General features: G+C 53.2%; 1 protein-coding gene across 1 annotated transcript in view; it reads right to left on the bottom strand.

Moving 5' to 3' along the window:
- Window positions 1–15,043, bottom strand: part of LOC104876864 (uncharacterized protein ENSP00000471857-like) — a 63,887-nt gene extending 48,844 nt beyond the window's left edge. The window contains exon 1 of the mRNA XM_010645100.2: window positions 14,978–15,043. Within this exon, the coding sequence (XP_010643402.1) occupies window positions 14,978–15,018 (41 nt within the window). The 5' untranslated portion in view covers window positions 15,019–15,043. The remainder of the gene's footprint in view (window positions 1–14,977) is intronic.
- Between the last annotated feature and the right edge of the window lie 5,318 nt (window positions 15,044–20,361).

The following is a 20,361-nucleotide window of genomic DNA, read 5'->3' as shown; positions in this document are numbered from 1 at the left end:
CCTGACTTTAGATACCAAGACTCTCCGTTCTTTGGTGTGAAAAGAGAAAGGGGGTGGTGCTGGAAAAGCCCTCTAAAAAGAGGGCTCAAAACCTCCCTAAGTTGGTAAAAGGCATAAACCTACAGATTCAAGAAACTGAGCAAATGTCAAACAGAATAAACTTAAGTAAATTACAAGACATCACAATTAAACATCTGCAAATTAAAGATGAAGAAAAACTTCTCCAAAGTTGTCAGAGATGCAGGGAACCTTATCTACACAGAAAAGCAACTCAGATGACAGCAGATTTTTCATCAGACACCATGCAGACCAAAGGGAAGTGGAAAAGTATTTTTTAAGTGCTGTGTGGGGGGCGTTGACTTAGAATCCTATACCCAGTGAGAATGTCCTTCAAGAATGAAGAGAAAATCAAGAACATTCTCAAATGAAGGGAAATTAAGAGAATCTGTTGGCAGTATATGTATTCTGAAAGAATGACTAAAGGAATTTCAAAGCTGGGCATGATGGTGCAAGCCTGTAATCCCAGCACTTGGGAGGCTGAGGCAGCTTCAAGGACAGTCTTAGCTACATAGTAAGACCCTGTCTCCCTCACCCCTGAAAAAAGAATGACTAAAGGAATTTCTCAAAACAGAAAGGGTCAGGATAAAGTACCCAGAAGTAGATCCAGAGAAATATGCCCAACTGATCTTTATTTTATGTATTTATTTTTTGTAGTGCGGAGGATAAAAGCAGGGCCATGTTAGTGCATACTAGGCAAGCACTCTGAGCTACATCCCTAGCCCAGATGATTTTTCACAAAGGTGTGAAAGCAGTTCAATGAAAGAACAGAGCTCTTATTAACAACTGGTGCTAGAGCAAATGGACACCCATAGGCAAAGAAAAAAAAAAAAGAATTTCAGCCTGTCTCATACCTTATACAAATTTAACTCAAAATGCCTCATGGGTTTAAATTTTAAACTTTTAGGAAAAACATACAGAAAAACATCTTTGGAGCCTGGGGTTGTACAGATTCTAAGATTTGACAACAGAAACATAATCCATAAAGTGGAAAAATGGCAAATTATACTTCAACAAAATTAAAGACCTTTTGTTCTGCAAAAGATCCTAATAAAAAGATGAAAAGACAGGCTACATAATAGGAGAAAAAAACCTGCCAATCACACAGCCAACAAAGAACTAGCATACAGAATTCATAAAGAACTTTCAAAATCCAACAGTCACCATTGAAACAATTCAGACAGAGCAGGCAAAAGACAAGAAGAGTCATTTTACCAAAGAGGGCACACAGATGACTAAATAAGGACATGGAAAGAAATTCAAAACCTTTAGCCATTAGAGAAATGCAGATTAAAACCACAATGAGATATCATTAGACACAGAGCAGAATGGCTAAAGTTTTTCAACCGGACAACACTCACTAGAAGTTGGACAGGATACGGAGAAACCAGATCACTCCTACACAGCTGGTGGGAATATCAAATGCAGCACTCACTTTGGAAAATTATTTGGACATCTTTTCTTGTTTTTGTGGGTTTTTTTTACAAGACCAGCTTGAATTCACTAGCCCAAACTCACAGAGATTCTCCTGCCTCAGTCTCCTGAGAGCTGTAATTACAGATGTGCGTCATCACATCCCGCCAGCTGTTTCTTAAAAAACTAAACACACAACCAACATCTGTCTCTCCAAGAGAATTGAGATTTACAGTCATCAAACATCCATACAAACGAATACATCAGCTGTATTCTTAACACAAAACTGGAGACAACTCCTTCCTTCATAGCAAATGAATCAGACTGTGGTATATCCAGGCCATGGAACTCAACTCAGCAGGAGAAGGGAAGAAACTACTGATACAACTGGATCGATCTCCACAGAGAGAAAAATCCAGTCCTGAGAGGTCACAGGTTCTATGCCTGTGTTATCATATAACGTTCTCGAAATGACAAAAGTATAGAAACAGAGAACAAATGAGTCAAAGAAGGGTGGCAGCAGGGGAGCAGCAGACACAGCCACGAAAGGGCAGCCTGAGGGGCCCACGCTGACAGAAGCTCTGCAACTCGACTGGATCCATGGCACAAGAGCAACGCTATAGTTTTGTAAGATGTTAGCATTGCAAGAAACTGCTAACGTGTACACTGGATCCTTTTGTCTTTTTAAACTACATGTGAATCTACAACTCACTTAGAATAAAGTTTAATAAACAGTAACAACCTAAAAAACCATGCAAGCACAGCAAAATGAGCCTGTGAACAGCCACACAAAGGTAAGAAGAAATATCCACGTCTGGTGATCAACGACTGAGATGCAAACAGATGCTCTGGTCTAGACTTTCCCTTCACCATTAGTTCCTTCTCTACTTCCCTTCACAATAAACTCAAGAAACACTCTGTCAAAGAAACAGTCCCTTGCTTATCCCATACTGGATCTGTCACCACCCTGAGCTCTTGTAGTTTCCTGCTCACTTGTAATGGTACGGACTTATTTTTCCTTGCCTGGGTTTGGATTATTCTTGCAAACAGAGGTCTGGGCATGCTTCCTCCATCAGATTTGGGGCACCTGAAGGGCAGACACCTTTATCATCCAACTGGACATTTCTCCCTCCAACAGGATTCAATATGAGATCGGCTAACTCCCATGGATTTTGGTCTTTCCGAAGGTAGGTGTCAATAAGTGCTAGCTGAATTGAATCAAACACACTATAAATTCCTTAATGGACAGGACTAGATCTTACCGCTCAGCTATTCATGGGCAAAAGCCTAAAAGACAGAGTCTAGGAGACAGAAGGGCAACCATCTCTCTCTGGTTCTCTCCCCACCTGCTTCCCACCCTTGTCACTGTGAAAGGGGACGCTTGGGAAGTCCCAGAGGTTAGAAATGGTTCTGAACAGAGAAAGTGGAGTGACTTTCAGCTGTTTTGCTCTGCATCAGGACTTCAAAAGAGAAAGGAGGGGTGAAGATGGGCCATTCCGGGGAGCAACCGGAAGTCTGTGGCTCCTCCCAGGACAGACTAGGTGAAGGCCTGGGCACTCTGCAGCCTTCTCCTGCCATGGCAGGGTGGAAGGGCCCCCCATGCTCCCTGCCTTCCAAGCCTCTGCCAAAAGCAAGAGTGCCCCGCTAAGAGGGCAGAGGCAGGGCGGGCAATGCGGGGCTGGCCACAGGTCCCATCCACTCTGCCTGCCTCTATTTGCAAAGCGGAACCCTCACAGGTGATCTCCACTTAGTTTCTCACGGTGGCAGCAGAGCAGGCTTACTGCGGTGTGACTTGGGCAGTGAATCTGACACCAGCTGCCCGCAGCACCGGGCTCTTTAGCCTTCCCACCAGCACCCCACAAAATGCAATTCTCATGCCACTTCCTCCATGAAGCCTTCCCTGAGTTCTCCAGGGAAACAGTGCCCTCCCGGGACTCCCCAACACCTTCTGCTTAGACTAGAGTGAGCTCCAGAGGGTGAGTCCCTCCGGGATGAGGCCCCTCCATCTCTTCCCCTGTGCCCAGCCTTGATCTCTCCACTGAAGACAAATGCTTGATATATGCTCAGAAATAAAACTCCACAGTTTGTCCAGACTGGGTTCTTAACTTGGGGTCTAGGCATCCCCTGAACTTCATACAATGTGCATTTTGAACACAAGACCCATAGTTTCCATCACATCCCTACAAGAGGCCCATGACCCCAAACCAATTAATGACAGCTATTTGTTGACTGTTCCCTACGTGCCTGGCACCACTGTACATACTTTTCATATACGAACTCTCTTAATCAGCATAAGAAGCCTAGGAGAAAGGCACTATTGTTATCTTCATTTACAGATGGCTCAGAGAGGTTAAATAAAGTGTCCAAGCTTACACAGCTAGTAAATGGAGACACCAGAATTTTAACTCAGCCCACCTGCCCAGGGTCCACTCTGAATCAGTATATTATAATGATCTCTCTTGTACTCTCCTAGGCAGAGACAGCCAGGACGGACTGGGCTGTCTAGAGACGAGGTGGCTCCCTGGGTGAGTCCAGGTAGCTGAAGTTTGGGTTAAGTTTTCCTCTCACCCGAGGGCAGGTTGGCAGTGGCTTTGCCCCAGCCACGTACCAGCCACCTTCTGGGAAACGTGGGTGCTCAGAGTCTGTGGAAGCCATGAAAAACTCCATCAGCTGCCACACCAGCAGTATGCAATCCCATGCTAAGCTGAGCTGGTCTTGGTTTCTTGTGGCCCTGCCCAGGACAGCCACATCTGCAGCCAACCACAGGGGAAGGAGGAAAGCAGGCAGCCTGGGGCAGAAGACAATTTAGGCCTCCCTCTATCATTATGGGAGGTCCCGACTTAGAGACAGCAAGAGGGGTGGACTCACAGAGATGTGGTGCAAGAAACAAGAGCCACATGTCTGGGACTGGGCCAGCAAGAGCTGGTCCAGAGGGGGAGCAAAGATTTGTGTCCATTCTCCTTTCTTCCTCCTTTTCTTCCTCTTGGTAAACACACACACACACACACACACACAGACACACAGACACACACACACACACACGCATGCGCAAGCACACACACTCAGGAGTTAAAAACCTCTCTGGAGTTAGCAGCCACATTCTGGGAAATCAATACCCCGGGGTCAGCTCCCTGTGGGCTGCTTTGGCTTGATGTCCTGCTATCTGTGTCCTCTAATTACTCAGAGGCTGGCCTAGGTGGTGAACTCCTCAGGGACAGACTCTGCATCCATGCTACTTAATCTGAGCCTGACCAACAGAAGTAAACACTTCTTTGGGGCTTGAAGTGAAGTCGGGTTATTACTATCATGGGGGGTGCTCTTCCTTGGCCCCTTCCCAGCAAGGACACTGGCTTCAGAGGGAGCACACCTCACTGCTGGGCTGACAGTGACTGGCTCAGGCTTCCAGGGAGTGGAATAGGCAGGGGTTGAGGGGTGGCCAGACAACAGAGCAGGAGTCACTGCAGAACAGAAGGAGAAGTGGTTCCCAAGAAGAGCGCAGCTGGACATCACCCCATGCCCCAGAGCTTCTCCTTGAGCAATGAGGGTGCACTGTCCTAAAAAGAAATAAATCTAAACAAAGTTCTGTGTGTTCACCTCTGCACAGTTCAGAGAGGGCCAATGGACTGCCTCACCGAGTCCTGTAAGGGACCTGGTAGTGGGTGAGACAGGTGTGGCTGTTCACTGATAGCAACAAAGGCTAAGAGAAGACTCCTGATCTTGAATTTGTGGGTTTGGGGGCACATGCCTATAATCCCAGGTACTCAGGATGCTGAACAGGAGAATGGCAAGGTCAACTAAGTTAACCTGGTTACCTTAGCAAGACTGTGTCTCAAAAAAAAAAAAAGGCTGAGCTTTAACTCGGTGGTAGAGAACCCCTGGGTTCAATTTCCAGTACTGCGAAGGAAGGAAGGAAGGAGGGAGGGAGGGAGAGAGTGAGAGAGAAGAGAAAAAATCATCTAACACTGCTCTTGGAGCCAAGAAGCCAGCCTGGGCTCCCCACCCTGCACACTGGAAATGCTCCTGCCCCTGCTGAGCCTGCATGCAGCACAACACTTGCATGAGCCCCAGGGTGTCTGATACGGTTTATACTAGATGTTCCCCCAAAGCTCCATGCGCTCAGGGGCAGAGCTTTGGGGGGGTGACGGATTATGGGGTGCACGGTACACGTATTAGGGGATTCGACGGAAAAGGCCAGTCACTGGCGGCACGGACCACCCCTCCCTGCACAGTGACAAGAGCAGCTTCTCCTCCGCCAGGACCCTCCGCCGTGCTTTCTTCTTGAGAGTGGCTGACTGTGGGCTGAAGCATGAGCCAAAATAACCCTCTTCCTCCTTTAAGTTGCGGGGGTCAGGTATTGTGTCCCAGGGACTGGAAGAGCCACTGAGACAGCGTCTAGCTCCGCTCCTCCACTTTCGAGATCAATTAATTCCATCTTTTTCTCCCTTCATCTCTGATCACACGCTCATCCACGGAAAACTGGAACAAACACTCGTTTGCATGGCCTGCTTGCCTGGTGCGTGCTCAGTGGATATTCGGTGATGGGTGGTCAGAAGAATGGGTACACTGGGCAGGCCAGCTACTTCCCCTTCCACTAGACAGCCACACCAGGGTGTCACCAACACATCCGGTGTTGTTGCCCACTCCACTTGCCTGTGCAAACAACCCTGCAGAGAACACTCCTGTAGCTAGATCTCCGTACACACTGATGATCATTTACTTGGGATAAATTCCTATGTAATCCCGCTTTAATGGTGGAATAAACAGAACCAAATTAGGAAAGAAAATCTGCTGCTAAAGAAAAAAAGACCCTTCATAATAAGCAGTTCTATGCAAAACGGAAAGCCTAGTCAGTGTCCCAGCTCTGTGTCGGATAACCCAAGGACCCTGAAGGGAGGTTTCTGACCTCCGTCTGTGGCCTGCTCTGCCTGTGATCTCATCGTGGCAGGGCCTGCTGCCCCAGCTGTGCTACAAAGTGCCTAACAGCAGGGACAGCAGCCCCAGTGCCGGAGCCTAGCAGTATTCAGATCACAGAGGATGCTCCGCAGAGTCCTGCTTCTGGGCCTGTGGGCAAATTCAGCTCTGAAACCGGAGGACAGGGTGTTGTCGCTCAGTACTGGGCACTATTATGACTCTCACACTGGCTCCACCACCCTCTCCACCGCCCTGATGTAAATAAGGCTCTGGGATCGGGGAGATTGGTCAGATTTCCACTTCCTCAAGTGCCATCATTTGCTTAGTCCTCTGGGGACTAAGGAACCAGTTTTAGGAGCCTGAATAGCTCACTTTGCATGCCAACCGCTCTGCTCTTTCAAAATCAATGGCTGCCAGACCTGACAGGATGGATGGAGCCCTTGGCAGGGACAGAAGCAATCAGGGGGCACCTCTACCCTGGTGGGGTGGGGGTGGATACAGCGGAAATGGGTGCTGAGATTCTGTGAAACTCAGGAAATGAGAGGGCTTTGTTGCCTTAGCAACGGGTGACCAGGGTCAGCAGCAGAGCAGAGGCAGCCACAGGAGAAAATAGGCCATGCGTCAGGCCTGAGGGTCTAGGGATGGAGACCCCGCAGAGGCAGCCTTCTTCCTACACTGGGGCTTCTGGCACAGAGCTAGCCTTGGAGCACAGGTCCCGAGTGAGGGGACTGTATGTGCCATGTCCCCCTTATGAGAAGGCAATGGAGAGGGCAGCAATGACTGCCTGTAGGGCTTCACCCAAACCCCACCCTTGGCCCTGGTCACAGTGTGTAGTCAGCCAGAGGGGACCTTCCAGGACAGGCCAGACCATAAACAGAGAGAGACCTTTGTGCTATCTCCTGGGCACCAGACAGAGGTGCCCTGGCCTCCCTGGTGGCCCTACCATACCAGCCCTGGAGACTTACCTGACTCTCTGAGGACAGACACTCTGATGGCGGCCAGCTGGCCCCAGAGGGTGACCCTGCTGCAAACCTGGACTTCTCACTGGCTCCGCCTGCTCAGGCCAAAGGCACAGACAGGGGCTGTGACCAAGGTCCCCAGAGCTGGGGCGGTGCAGGACTCAGGACCGACCTACCAGGCATCCTCCCAAAGGCCAGAAGGAGGGTTCTGGCCCTGCAATTGGGGATCTCTGGTTGCTGACTGTGGCCTGGATGGAAAGGAGGGGTGGCCATGGGCATAGCCTGCATGTGGGCCATGCTTTCCTACCAGGAAAGGAGAGAACTTCCTTCCTTCCACCTGCTCTGATTTCTCTGTTGTGTTTTTCAGGTCAGTTTAATCAGGACACACAGGAGGCTGAGGGACTCCCACCTGGGATGGCTGCAGTGTCTTAATCAGAATCAATAAAATGAATATGGTATTTCACAGTTAAATCACTGTCATATATGTTATCTCATTTGATGCTCATCATAACCCATGAGCTGGGGGTCTCTCTCTTCATTTCACAGATAAGACAGCAACTGAGAAGTATGCTAACTGTCCAAGTCACGCCAATGGCCAGAAGCCTAGGATCCAGGTTTCTGCCTGAAGCGCCTTCCTCTCTCCACGTTGCCACGGTCTTGGGGGCCCTGGTGAGCTAAGAGGAGTGGAACAGGGAAAACTGCAAGGGACATCCAAAATCAGAGGTGACTGTCTTCATCCTGAGGGGTCCCCTCAGTCCATGACACAGTGCCCGCCTCAGTGCTACCCCGGAAAGGCAATGCAGAGACACGGGCACTGCCAGCATCACTGTGCCCTTCCTAGGTAGTGTTTTACCTGCAGCTATACCCTTGATAATCTACAACAGTGACAGTGAACCTTTCAGAGCTTTCAGTGATAACGAACACCCCACTGTGGCGCACCTGCCGTAGGTCTGCCGCCACTGATCTAGAATGTCTTCCATGATGTCAGATTGGAAGGGTGCAAAGAGGTGTTTTTGGTACCCTGTCAAATGGAGGGAGACTGAATTATCAGTCTCAGGGGCCCATGGCACTATTTGAGCATGCGCGGGCTGGGGAACCAGTGTATTTGAGAACCTTGGAGTCATCTGCTTCAAGAAGTGCAAGTGATGCTAATTTTGGATATCCAGGTCCTTCATAAATCAGCTCCAGCTCACTGCAAGCCTGGGAACTGGCGGAGTTCATGCCACACCCATGGCATGGGAGCTTCCAGCTGCCCTGGGGACCAGGAGGTGGCCAGGTCCATTCCCACTGAAACAAAGCTGCCCAGAAGGAGGCCCAAGATCAGCCACAGTCCCTGGAGGGCTTAAGCATCTCTGGCCAGTGCTGCTGTCCACACCTGGCCAAGATCTGACCAACTCTCTACTGTTCTTGTGGCGCTGGTGGTGCCAAAGGGAGGTCCTGGGGTGGACATGGAGGTTGCTTTCTGCTTGGCCCAGCACAGGGAGGAAACACGCTTCTCCCTTCTGTCTTTCTAACAGGAAGCAGCTGGGAGGAGTGGGGAGCTGAGGCGGCCTCACCCTGCACAGCTGCCTGGGCTTCTGGCCCAGCCGTCCTGGCCTTTGAGTTTGACCTTCCTCCCCGGGGCCTGTCATTCAAGGGGACTGAGCTAGGGGACCTCCAGAAAATTCTGCACATGCATGAGGCACATCTGGACTTTCATATGAGACATACCCTGGGGACCAATGAGCAGCCTGAGGTCCCCGAGACCATTGCAATGGAGCCCCATTTCCCAAACACATTCTCTGGGACAGGCATTGTGCAAACATGCCTTGCTTGTATTCTTACTGACTCACTTCACGGAGTATTATTAACATTCCCATTTGACACATGGGGAAACCGAGGCAAGGCCTGAGTGTCATTGTTTGTATCACACCCACGTCAGCCTGAGCCCACTGTGCAGCCACGGAGACCCCCACAGGCACTGTCCAGGGCTGCACGGTGGCCAGGTGCACCACTGCCAAAGCTCAGAGGAGCAGAGAGAGAGCAGCCCACAGGGATCTGGGATGCAGCCTTGGGGAGAGGTGGTGGGATGCTGATTCCGGGTGGACAAACAGGCTTCGAGCCTTAGGGGAAACAGATGAGCCAGGGCTAGGGCTCTGGGGTCGGTGGCCCAGATCTTCCAACAGAAAACTGACCACGAAAGCCAAGAAAAGCTACCCCCAAAAGTGAGCGGGCCAGGCGAGGCCGCCACTACGGCAAGCAGAGTGCAGCTCCCCACAGTTGTTCCTGCAGCCTCTTTCCCCTGCTTCAGTCTCTTCCCTCTTGGTCACCTCAGGATTCTGCACCCTCGCTTCATACCGCAGGGTAGGGATGGAGGGCGGGACTGCACAGCTGGCTGAAGACTCAGCGCGACTCCGTCTCCCAGTCTCCACCCTCATGCCACTCAGTTCCCTTCGCTGTGTCCCCTGTGCAGAAAGGACAGCTAACTGGGTGGCCAGGGGCCTCCCCGGCCTCGGGAACACACGTGCCTGTCACGGCAAGCGCCCACACAGTTAGAGGGAGCCACGACCTCTCCTGGGGCGACAACTCTGCCGATGGCAAGCAGGTCACCATCTTCCTACAGAAAGCAGCAGCGGCAGACACTGCCCAGACTGGGTTCGAACACACATCCGAGGAGCTGTTAGTTCATCTCCCTGCACGGCTGACAGCCTTGGGCACATGTATGTTGTCTACACACACAGAACCTGCGTTAGAGTCAGCCCACCCCTCTGAGCGTTGTGGTCAGGAGAGCTCTCAGGGTCCCTTAGCCTGACAGGCTCCACCGAACTGCACCCTCAGCCCTCCTCCCTGTCTGCCAAAGGGGCTCGGACCCTGGACATGGTCCCCCAGGCCCAGTCTGTGCCCTCGAATCTGTGGGCAGCCCCATCAGAAAAAACAACCGCCTGAACCAACAGCAGCCGGTTCCCCAGGAACAGGGTGGGGATGTTTGTCAGCTCCCCCATGCTGCGGATGGCCTTCCCGTATTGTTGGGGGGGGGCAGGGTGTGGGGAGGGTGTGATACTGGTTTCCAGTTCAAGATCCTAATCAGAGCCCCAAGAAGAGCAGCTGGTCATCGCTTTCATCTTCTGATGGCTGGGGGAGAGGAAGGGGAAGGACCAACAATTCCAAAACACTGCTGAAGTCTCTACCCTGTGGTGTGGGGACCATAAGTACCAGGGGCCCGAGACAAATGAGCAAATTATGGTACACACGTATGAAAGAAGGTCAGTCTACGGAGTGGTATGAGAAATGCCTGAGATAGTATTAAGCAGAAAAGCAAAACTGCAAAATTATATGCAGGGTACAATCCCAATTGTGTACAGACAAATCTGACTTAAAAAAACAAACAACCTGAAGGAAATGTTAGTAGTATTTGCTTCTGGAGTAGAGTGGAGAATTTTGTCTACTTCAAGTTTTTCTGTTCTTTTATGAGCTTTTGCAAATCAGGGAAAAAATGATGCTAATTAAAATTTAGGAGGAAAAAGGAGAGATGGATGGGGGGACACGGGTCCCTTCCCATAATCCAAGGGACAAAGTGCAGTATGTGTTTGTGGGTGGGCAGAGGAAGACTGCGCTCGGTCGTTTCTGGTGTAGCTGTGGGACCCCGGGGGTGGGGGGTGGAACAAGCTCCGGAGATGAGGCTTGATAGCCTCCTCAGGTAGCCCTCACCCGGGAGAGACAGCGCCTAGGTACCAGGACAGAGCCACGGGGTAGGTGAGGCCGCACCCCTGAACGAGTCCCTGGGCACAGGTGAAGCTGAGAGCAGGGGGACTGGGTGGATGGCGGCCTCAGAGGAAAGACTTTCTGGAAACCTCAAAAGCAAAGAGGGGCGTGGAGGAAGAGTGCTCCGAGGGGAAGGGGGATCTTTTCTGAGAACAGAGTGGGGTGCAGGCTCCTGAGAAGGGGCAGCCTGCCCGGGTGTGCAAGAAGCCAGCTGAGGAGCGACCCTATCTAAAGAGAATGTGTGCCAGGAGCCCGCAGTGCAGCGGGGGCAGGGCGTGGGGGCCCTGTGCCCACAGGAAGGAGGGTGCACGGGGTCGGGTGAGCTCAGCGCCGCTGGGAAGGAAGAGCAGCCAGATACAAAAGAAAGGACCCTGGAGCCTGGGCATGCAAGAAGGTGGCTGCATTTCAAATTTTGTCTTTTAAAGAAAAGTCTGAGAGAGAGGTGCCCAGAGGCATTTGGGTGTTAATTTTTGGCTCCATTCAGGGGCTAGGGGTTCGGGATGTCTGGCGCCTCCAGGGAGAGAATGCTGGTCTGAAGCCACCAGGCCCCTAAAGGTTAAACCCACCCGTTCTGTGTGGGTCTCAGTTTCCCCCAGAGAGGCAGGGTTGGAGGAAAAACCCTTCTATTATCCTCAGGTCTCAAGGGCTCTGCTAATAAAAATGATTGTAAAACGCTCTGCAAATAGCACCACCGGCTCACAAGGGAGGCGATTCTTTCCCACAGAGGGGGTTCAGTTCCTGCAGAATCTGTTTGGAGCCTCTCTGCCCTCCAAAGAAGGGGCCCTTCTGTTTCCCTGTGATCTCGCTGAATGCTGCCTCCCTGGGATCACAGTGGGCCGGGCCCTGTGCCCGCTGCTGGCAGCAGCCGGCACAGAGCACAAGGGAAACTTTGTGCACCTCCCAGGCCTGGTGTGTGAGCTGCCAGGCACGGGGCAGCTTCTCCTGTGACTACAGAGGAAACTGAGGCACAGGGAGAGAGAGTGACAACAAGCCAGCAAAAACCAGGACCTGTATCACCTCCTTACTGCCAAAAGTGGCACTGAAAGCTGGAACTTGTACGTGGGCTGGGAGCACAGCTCAGTAACACCCCTGCCTAGCACGTGTGAGGCCCTGGGTTCCATCCCCAGTACTGCAAAGAAAAAATAAAAGTGTCAGGCTTATGTAGAAACGATGCTAGTAATAACCAAGTATTTACCTTGCACTTATATGTGATGGTCACTTTACATATACACTATTTTAAAAAACCTATAGTCCCACTAATAACCCTTCACAGTAGGGACCATTAGTTTCCCCTGAGGTGGGCAGAATGATGAGCCCAAGGATGCCCAGGCCCCAGGGAAGCTGCGGGTTTTACCAAAAACGGCCAAAGGGATGTGATGGAGGCCACAGCGCTTGTGAGGGGCTGGCATTTTGGATTAGTCAGGTGGACCCAATCTAACCCACGAGTGCTGAAAAGTGAGCGGCCATCAGCTGTGTAGCCTGAGAGGACTTGCGCGGGCCTCACCGGTCTGGAGGAGGAGCACCGACCACGACTCCAGCATTCGGCGCCCTCCAGGAGCGGAAGGGTTGAGAAAGATTCTCTCTGCGGCCTCGGGAAGGACACGCCCCGCAGACACCTTGCTTTTGGCCTGGAGACCCTGCTGGCTTCCGGCACCTGTCACAGTGTGGTCATTTCTTTCGGAGGCACAGGACAGGTCCCCGTCCCCTCTCGGGGCCGCCCCCCTAGCGGAGGGCGCAGAGTGCACTGTCCCCCCAGCAGGATCGGACCCCCCTCGGGGCACAGCCCACCGTGCAGCCAGGACATGGGGCGTAGAGGTCCAGGGTCCCCACCAAGCTTGTTTGCAGCATGTCCCGCCCTGAGCGGACGCAGCATTCTCGGTCCAGCAGCTCTTTCCCCCCTCACCCTCCCCAGAGACGGCGGAAACAGAATCAAGGAGGAAACCGAGGCTCGGAGACGGATGTCAGAGTCTCCGCTTGCGACTCCCGGTTTTGGGCTCTTCCTTACTTCTGGTGTGGAGGGCCTGGGCTGTGCCTGGCTGTGCCGTGGCACTCGAAGGGGAGATCTGGGGAACCACCACCCCACCAGGCCGCATCTGGGGGTTAGGAGACTCATACGTCTGCCTCTGACCCAATTCCGATGACTTCTTCCAGCCTGGCCCTCACCAGAGAAAATCCACTGGGCGATGGCAAAGGCGGGGGGAGTGTGCGCCCCCTGCCGACCAGGCTGGGTCACTGTTCCGAGGTGCTCCGGCGGCGGGGCTGCCTGCGAGGCTTCGGGCTCTCTGCATGCCCCATTGCTCAGCGAGCCTCTCCTAGTCGGTCTGTCGCTTCCCCCACGTGTCCTCTCCTGGGGCTTCACAGCAAGGCCAGGACAGCTCAGGCGGAGCCCAGGCCAGCTCTGATCCTCACAGCCACCCACCCTGAGGACGTTCCCATACATGGCGCCGCCCATCTGCCCCACACTGTGCTGTTCTCATCCCCACTTTTCTCCGATGCGCTGGGGATTGAACTCAGGCCCACTTGTCCGAGCTACATTCCCAACCCTGTATAATTTTTTGTGCCATAGCAGTGCGTCCTGCCCACAGTCCTGAGCGTGGCAGGGACTGGTAGAAGACAGGGCCCTCAGTCTGAAGGGAAGGGCACAGACCCTGCCTGACCTCATGCAGGCCCAAGATGAGTGGGGAAAGAGAGCCCTGCTCCCCCGAGTAAAGGGACTCCCCAGAGGGACCCTACAGACCAAAGAGGGGGCATCTTAGCCTCCAAGGAGCTTCCAACATCCGGGGTTAAAGGACTCAGAAAGCCTGGAAAAAGAGGGCGGAAAGTGAGACAAACTAATCTTTACTAAGTGCCTACCTGGGGCACAGGTTCAGGATTCTTTCTTTAATCCTCAAAACCACCTCAGTTACAGGCCAAGAAACCAAAGCACCTTGCTTGGTCACAGCCAGTAGTTAACACGCCCCGGGATTCAAACAGCTCCGAGCGGCACCCCTTCCGGCCTTCCTACTGCACTGTATGAAGGCTCTGGCCTCCTTTCCCACATCACCTTTTCCCACCCACAAGCCGCCATTCTTGCGATATTAAACACGACCACATTTAGGACAACCTTCTTGACTGTCCCAGCTGTGAGAGGGGCTGCCTACCGTCCTGGAAAGGCCAAGAGAGCATCGCAAGAGAGCGCCCTTCCTCACTCACAGGGGCCCCACCACCAGGGAGGCAATGCGCTGTCAGGCCTGGGGCTTTTGGGGGTCTCAGAAGGGAGGCTCGGACTGCGGAGGCCCTGCCCAGGCCAGCTCCGGTGAGCACAGCACTCAGGACCTCTGGAAATAACAACAGGGCGCACAAGAGGGACGCCTGTGGTGGTGGAGAATGCACAGGAACGCTGAAAATGTTCCCCCAGCCCACGGTCTGCTTTGTGGCACCCGGGCTGGAACAGCAGCCTGGCCTTCCTATCACGGTGCCGAGCCCTGTGAGGCCTGGGCTGTGGCACAGATCCCCAGATCCCCAGATCCCCAAGCGCTCTGTGGCTGCCTCACCCCTCTGTAGAAATGGGCTCCGCGGAAATGCTACCCTGCAGTGACAGAACCAGACTTGCAGAGATATCCGTTTCTTCTGCGGGAACAGTGGTTTGGACCTTGAGGAGCAGGAGGCTGGGTCTGGGGAGATCCTCGCCTCTCCAGTATATTACGGGACAGGCTGCCACGCTGACCCAGCACCTCTTCTGCTTCGCTCTGGTCCCAAGGCACCGGCCCAGGATGGCCACGGCTAGGCCAGCAGTGGGCACATTGTCCTGGCCCAACCGGGGCCTTGTACTGAGAGGAGAGGGAAGGACGGCCCTGCCTGAGGCCCCTTAACCCAAAGGGGACAAGAAGAGAAAGCCAGGATGGAAGATCACTGACCTTTGGCTCTTGTCAACCAACAGTGTCCTAGCCTGCTCCATATCCGGTCAACCAAGCTGTCTTTACATTCTGAAAATGAAGCCTAGTCAGAGAAAGCAAGAGCCTGGGTTTGTAGTAGGTGAGGAGGTGGAACCAAAATCAAGAGGAAGAGGCGTGTGGGTACCACCCAGCAGGCTGCAGATAAACCAAACAGGGTGACGAAACAGCTCTGCCCCCAGACACTGAGCCTGTGCAGTTCCCCCACCCTGCCTGCTCTGCCCCAGCCCAAGCCCCCACCCTCAGTCCTTCTCTTCTGAAGAGAAACCCACATATCTGGCCCGCATCCCCAGCCCCAGTGACACAGCTCTGCCAGCTGCTGGCTGGAGAGAGGAGGGCGTGGGGCTCCGGCTGGGTTCTGCTGGACAATTATGCCCTCTTGTGGTGATAATGGGAAGATGCAAGAACTCAGACAAAGGGCGAAGCGGGTTCCTTCCTCCCTTTCCCAGAATCCCCACTCTGCCTCTATTATGCACTTACTGGCAAATGGCACTAGGCCCTGCCCAAGAGGAAATGGAGACATTGCACCATTTTTGTGGGCTTCTAAATGAAACCCACCCAGGAGAGAGGCAGCCGGCCCTTCCCCACTGGAGGCTCCAGGTTTCCTTCCGCTCTCCAGCAGTCTGTCCTTGAGGAGTGAACCTGCTCCCCTCTGCACCCCCAGAGCTTGATTCTCACCTCCTCCAGCCCTCCTCCCTGCTCTCCTGGTCTAAGCAGCAACCCCACCTAAGACTCTAAGCCTCGCACCCCACACCAAAGGCTAAAAGCCACAGCTGTCGGAGAAGTCACTGTTCTTGGGCTGCTGCGTGCCCGGTGTCGGGTCTTCCGAGGATGTACTTCCCTCCCCAGGGCAGGAATCAATAATTTCTTGCTTTGCCCTGTATAACCAATCTCAGTGGCCTCTTGGCAGGTCTATAAGGACCACAATAAACCCCTGTACAGAGAAGAAACCGGGCTCCGGCTGGTCACCCAGCTCCCAGGCCCGCACTGCGCTGCGGACACCATCTGCATTACGCCACTCAGCCAGGCAGCTAAAAGGCTGGGCTAGAGGGACCCCTCCTTTACTGAGGAAGGCATAGGCGCCGAGGGACAAGGAACACGGACTCAGTCACACAGCTAGAGAGGGGCAGGAGCACAGGCACTCAGCTCTCCCACCCTCATTCTCCCCCCGCCCCCACACACTGCATTTTTGCAAGGCCAGGCCTCCTCCTTCCTCCTGTCCAGGCGCCTGCCTCAGACACTGCTCACCACACAGATAGCTCCTTTCCTGTGGCTCCCATAGAGTCCTTTTGCCTTCTACAAAAAGCCCACAGAGAGCAGCCTTCCCGACTCGCTCCATCTCGTCCACTCCCATCGGAGCAAAGCACCCACCGAACACCTCTCAGAAAGCTCACAGTGAAGGCCCTGCATCCCAGCCAGTGGTTAATGTGCTTTCCAGTCCAAGTGCACTGGGCATGCGGGTCCTCAGTTACCCCACCGGAGAACTGAGAAGCCAGACGGACGAAGGTCCCCAGCGATGGACCATCACGGGGGGTGGGGGGCCGCAGTGCACGAGCTAGGCGTGGCTGGCTGGTTTCTGTTCTTAGTTCTGCGGTGACCCGGGGAACCTGTGGGCCCCAGGGCAGCTCTGTAAGTGGTCTCTGCACAGAGGGTAAGCATCCTGAAACCGGGCCCTAACAGTCTGTCCACTGGGACACTGTCCCTGGGATGCATCGGACCGCTCTCCTGTGGGCCAGGCTCAGGCACAAGATGTCAGCCTTGATCTTTCTTCCACAATCATTGTGTGCTTTTACAAAGGGGGGAAGAGGAGGCTGAAATTCACCCAGCCACCCCCACCCCAGGCCCTGAGATCCTGCCTTGGGTACTAATCACAAACCACCCTGCTTGGATATGAGGGTTGAAATGTGGTGTTTCAACATCACTGTCAGCAGCGTGGGAATGCGAAGAAATCTCATTCTGGCACCAAAGCAGACGCCTCTGGGATTTCCTATCAGAGGCAGCAGCCTGTTTTCAGTGTGGCCCCCTCTAGCCGCTAAGGGGTGGGGCTGTTGTGGTCTGGCAGGGTCAGCAAGGGCTGGGGAACCAGGGGCCAGGACTGCAGGGTCCCTGGCTGACTCTCAGTATCCTGTGCACTAGGGACCCACACGCTGGTCTGAGCTCTTGACCCAGACATTTGCCACTGCAGAAGGCTCAGCAGGATCAAGCCTCTAACTCTTCAGGGAAGATGAGGGATTTCCTCCTGTTCCTCAGTAAGCAAGCACTCCTGTTTTCAACATAGGACAGGAAGAGGGGAGTTCTCTGCAGGGGGCCCCGGGTCTGGGGGAGGACAGGAACTGCCCCTTTGTCCTCGGCTGCCCACCCAGGACGGACAAAAGAGGGGATCGAGAGAAAGGAAATTAGGTTTGTACCTAGATGTCCTCCTAAAGCCTCAGGTGCTCACAGATGGGGCTTTTGGCAGGTGACTGGAGCATGGAGGTGCGATACTTCTCAGTGATCAGTCCACTGATGAGTTGGTAGCTAACTGCGATATTGGGGTGACGCCTGGGGGAGGAGTTGGGTCACCGGGGGTGTGGCCTGGACGGGGCTCTCTCCCTCCCTTCCCCTACCAAGAGCTCTTTCTCTTCTGCCATGTCGCCCTGCCTTGGAGTCAACCAGTATGGACTAAAACCTCTATAAATTGAGCCAAAATAAACTTTTCCTCCTTAGCCTTGTGGATGTTGCGTATTGTGTCTTAGCACGAAGCCCCCAACTCCCCACCCCCTGCCTAACTGAAATCCTGTAAGCTCGGGTGGGGAACTCACCTCCTAGGAACTTTCCTAGCCCCCACTAAGTGGTGACAGCCCCTCTATTTTCCTCCCACCGCCCTGGTGTGCCCTACTGCACTGATGACAACTGGGGTGTCTCTGGTGGCTTGTCAGAGGGTCGTTTATACAAAGAGCCTCATGCTGCTTGTCCTCGGCACCGGGCACAGTGCTAGGCACAGCAAGCGTTCAGAGAATGAATGAAGGAATGTGGCACTTGCAACCATCTCTTTTGGACCTGAGCTCCCAAACCCTTCATGGGCCTTGGTTCCTGGCTGTTCTCGAACGGGAGACCCCAGGCAGAACCATACACCACCCCCGAAGCTACCCGTAACCCCACATAGGCCTCCTCCACAGCTGCCTCCAGGGTGCCTTCCCTCCAGCACTCGGGAACCAGCGGGCACCAGCTCTGCACTGCCCTGCTCCCCTTCCAGCTTCTCTTTCGGAAACACCTTTTTCCTGCCTTTTTAGGCCGCCCTGCTTCCTGCACAGGAAGAAGGCCTGAGTCCGGGTGCTATTTATAACAGGGTCCCTCCTAGGCCTCCTGAGGTGAGGGGCCATGGTACACGGGTTCGGGGAGAGGGGAGGCTTGTGGCTTTCTAGGATCCCAGCCCTGAGGAGGAGGAGGAAGCTGAGACCCGAAGGAGGGGCAGAAGCACGAGGAAGTATCTTCTGACTCCCAGGCTGGTTGTCCCTCCTGGTTTGCCGGTATTTGTTGGAGGCCTCACAGTCTCCGAGGTTCTCCCAGAGCCTCAGAGGCAGAATTGGAAGTCTGCAGAAGACTGCAGAAAGCACATGTCACAGATGAGGAAAATGAGGCCTAGAGAGGAGAGATGTGAATGAAGTCACATAGAAATTGAAAGCAGGTCACACAGGAAGTTGAAAGCAGGTCCTCAGGCTAAAATCACATCACAACTACAAAGGATTACCTCTTAGTCGGGTGGTCCCTTATGAGTTGAATGTATGGCCAATAAAGATGGCTGAAGTACTAACCCCCAGCACCTCAGAACATAGCCATCTTTGAAAGGTCACTGCAGATGTCATTTATTAAGGTGAGGTTCTCCTGGAGGAAGGAAGGGGCCTGTTCTAACATGACTGGGTTCTTAAAGAAGAGGGAAAATTGGACCCAGACATACACACACAGGGAAGATGATGTGAAGACCACAGGAAGAAGACAGCCACGTGACCATGGAGACACTGGAGCTGCCCAGGAGGGCAGTCTTCCTGCCACTGGCAGGCTGTGGCATGTGACCCTCTGATTTTCTTGCTATGTAGCGAGTGTCTCCCTATGTGGCCCAGGCTGGCCTCGAACTCACAGCGATCCTCCTGCATTAGCCTTTGGAGTGCTAAGATTACAGGCCTGTGCCACCACGCCCAACTTGCTCCTCTTATTTCACATGCAGGGCCAAACTCTCCTGCCCATCAATACGAGCAGCTCAACTCAGGCCAGGGAATAGCCCCTCTCCCAATCCTCTGAACTTCTGGCTGTGGGAAGTAGAGGTGGAAGCCACAGAAATGAGAATCGGGAACAAAGACAGGGGACACTGCAGACTCCAAGATTCCACTGGGGCCCTACCAGCTCATTAACTCTTCTGACAGATAAACTAGTGTTGCTTGAGAAGGACAAATCCTAGCATGATTACAGGGATCCACTAAGAACAAACTGTGGTACCTTTATACATCAGAAATTAAAAGGAGCAAAATAGCTTGTCATGGAAGCACATACCTATCACCCCAGCTTCAGGAGGCTGAAGTAGGAGGACTGCAAATTCAAGGCCAGCCCAGGCAACTTCATAAGACCTTGCCTCAAAAATGAATAAAAAGAGGGCCAGAGAGCTTAGAGATCCCTAGGTTCAAGCTCCAGTAACATACACACACACTCACGCACGCGCACACACACATCATGTGCGCAGACATCACTGAACATGGATTTCAAAAAATATTAATTTGAGCTAAGACATCAGATATGAGATAGAATGTACAGCACGATTCCTTTCATATGAAGTTCAAGAATAAACAAAGCTAATTTCTGGTGCTACAAATCACAGCGAAATAGGGGCTGATGGAGGAGGAGCGCTGACAAATGGAACAGGAGGTAACCTTCGGCTGATGGAAATGTTCTCTGTCTGGGTTACGGTGTGCGTTACATGCGTACACACATTTGTCAGAAACACATGAAGTAGGCTGCAAGCACGGCTCAGGGCACAGCGCTTGCCTGGCACACCTGAGGCCCCGGATCATCCCCTAAGACCACAAAACTAAACAAACAACACTGGACACTTATGATCTGTGCATTTCACTGTTTGGAAATTAGACCTCAGTTAAAATAGAGTAGCAGAAGGCAGCGAAGGTTGCCTCCCTCACCCCAGAGGGGAAGTCTGGCTCCAGCATGCAGGTCTCAGGAGGTTGTGCCCCCAGGCCTGCCACCTCCCAGTCCTGGGCTGGCTTTAGGCAGCAGCCCAGACCGCTCTGCAGAGGAAGTGGGAAGTAAACAGAGCAGGAGGCCCTGGGCTGTGGCCCACTCAGCCTGGGCTCTTTTCGACCTTT

The sequence above is a fragment of the Fukomys damarensis genome, unplaced genomic scaffold, assembly GCF_012274545.1.
Source record: "Fukomys damarensis isolate Sample0158 unplaced genomic scaffold, DMR_v1.0_HiC HiC_scaffold_11, whole genome shotgun sequence".
Classification (NCBI taxonomy): domain Eukaryota; kingdom Metazoa; phylum Chordata; class Mammalia; order Rodentia; family Bathyergidae; genus Fukomys; species Fukomys damarensis.
This window is presented reverse-complemented; position numbering and strand designations above follow the sequence as displayed.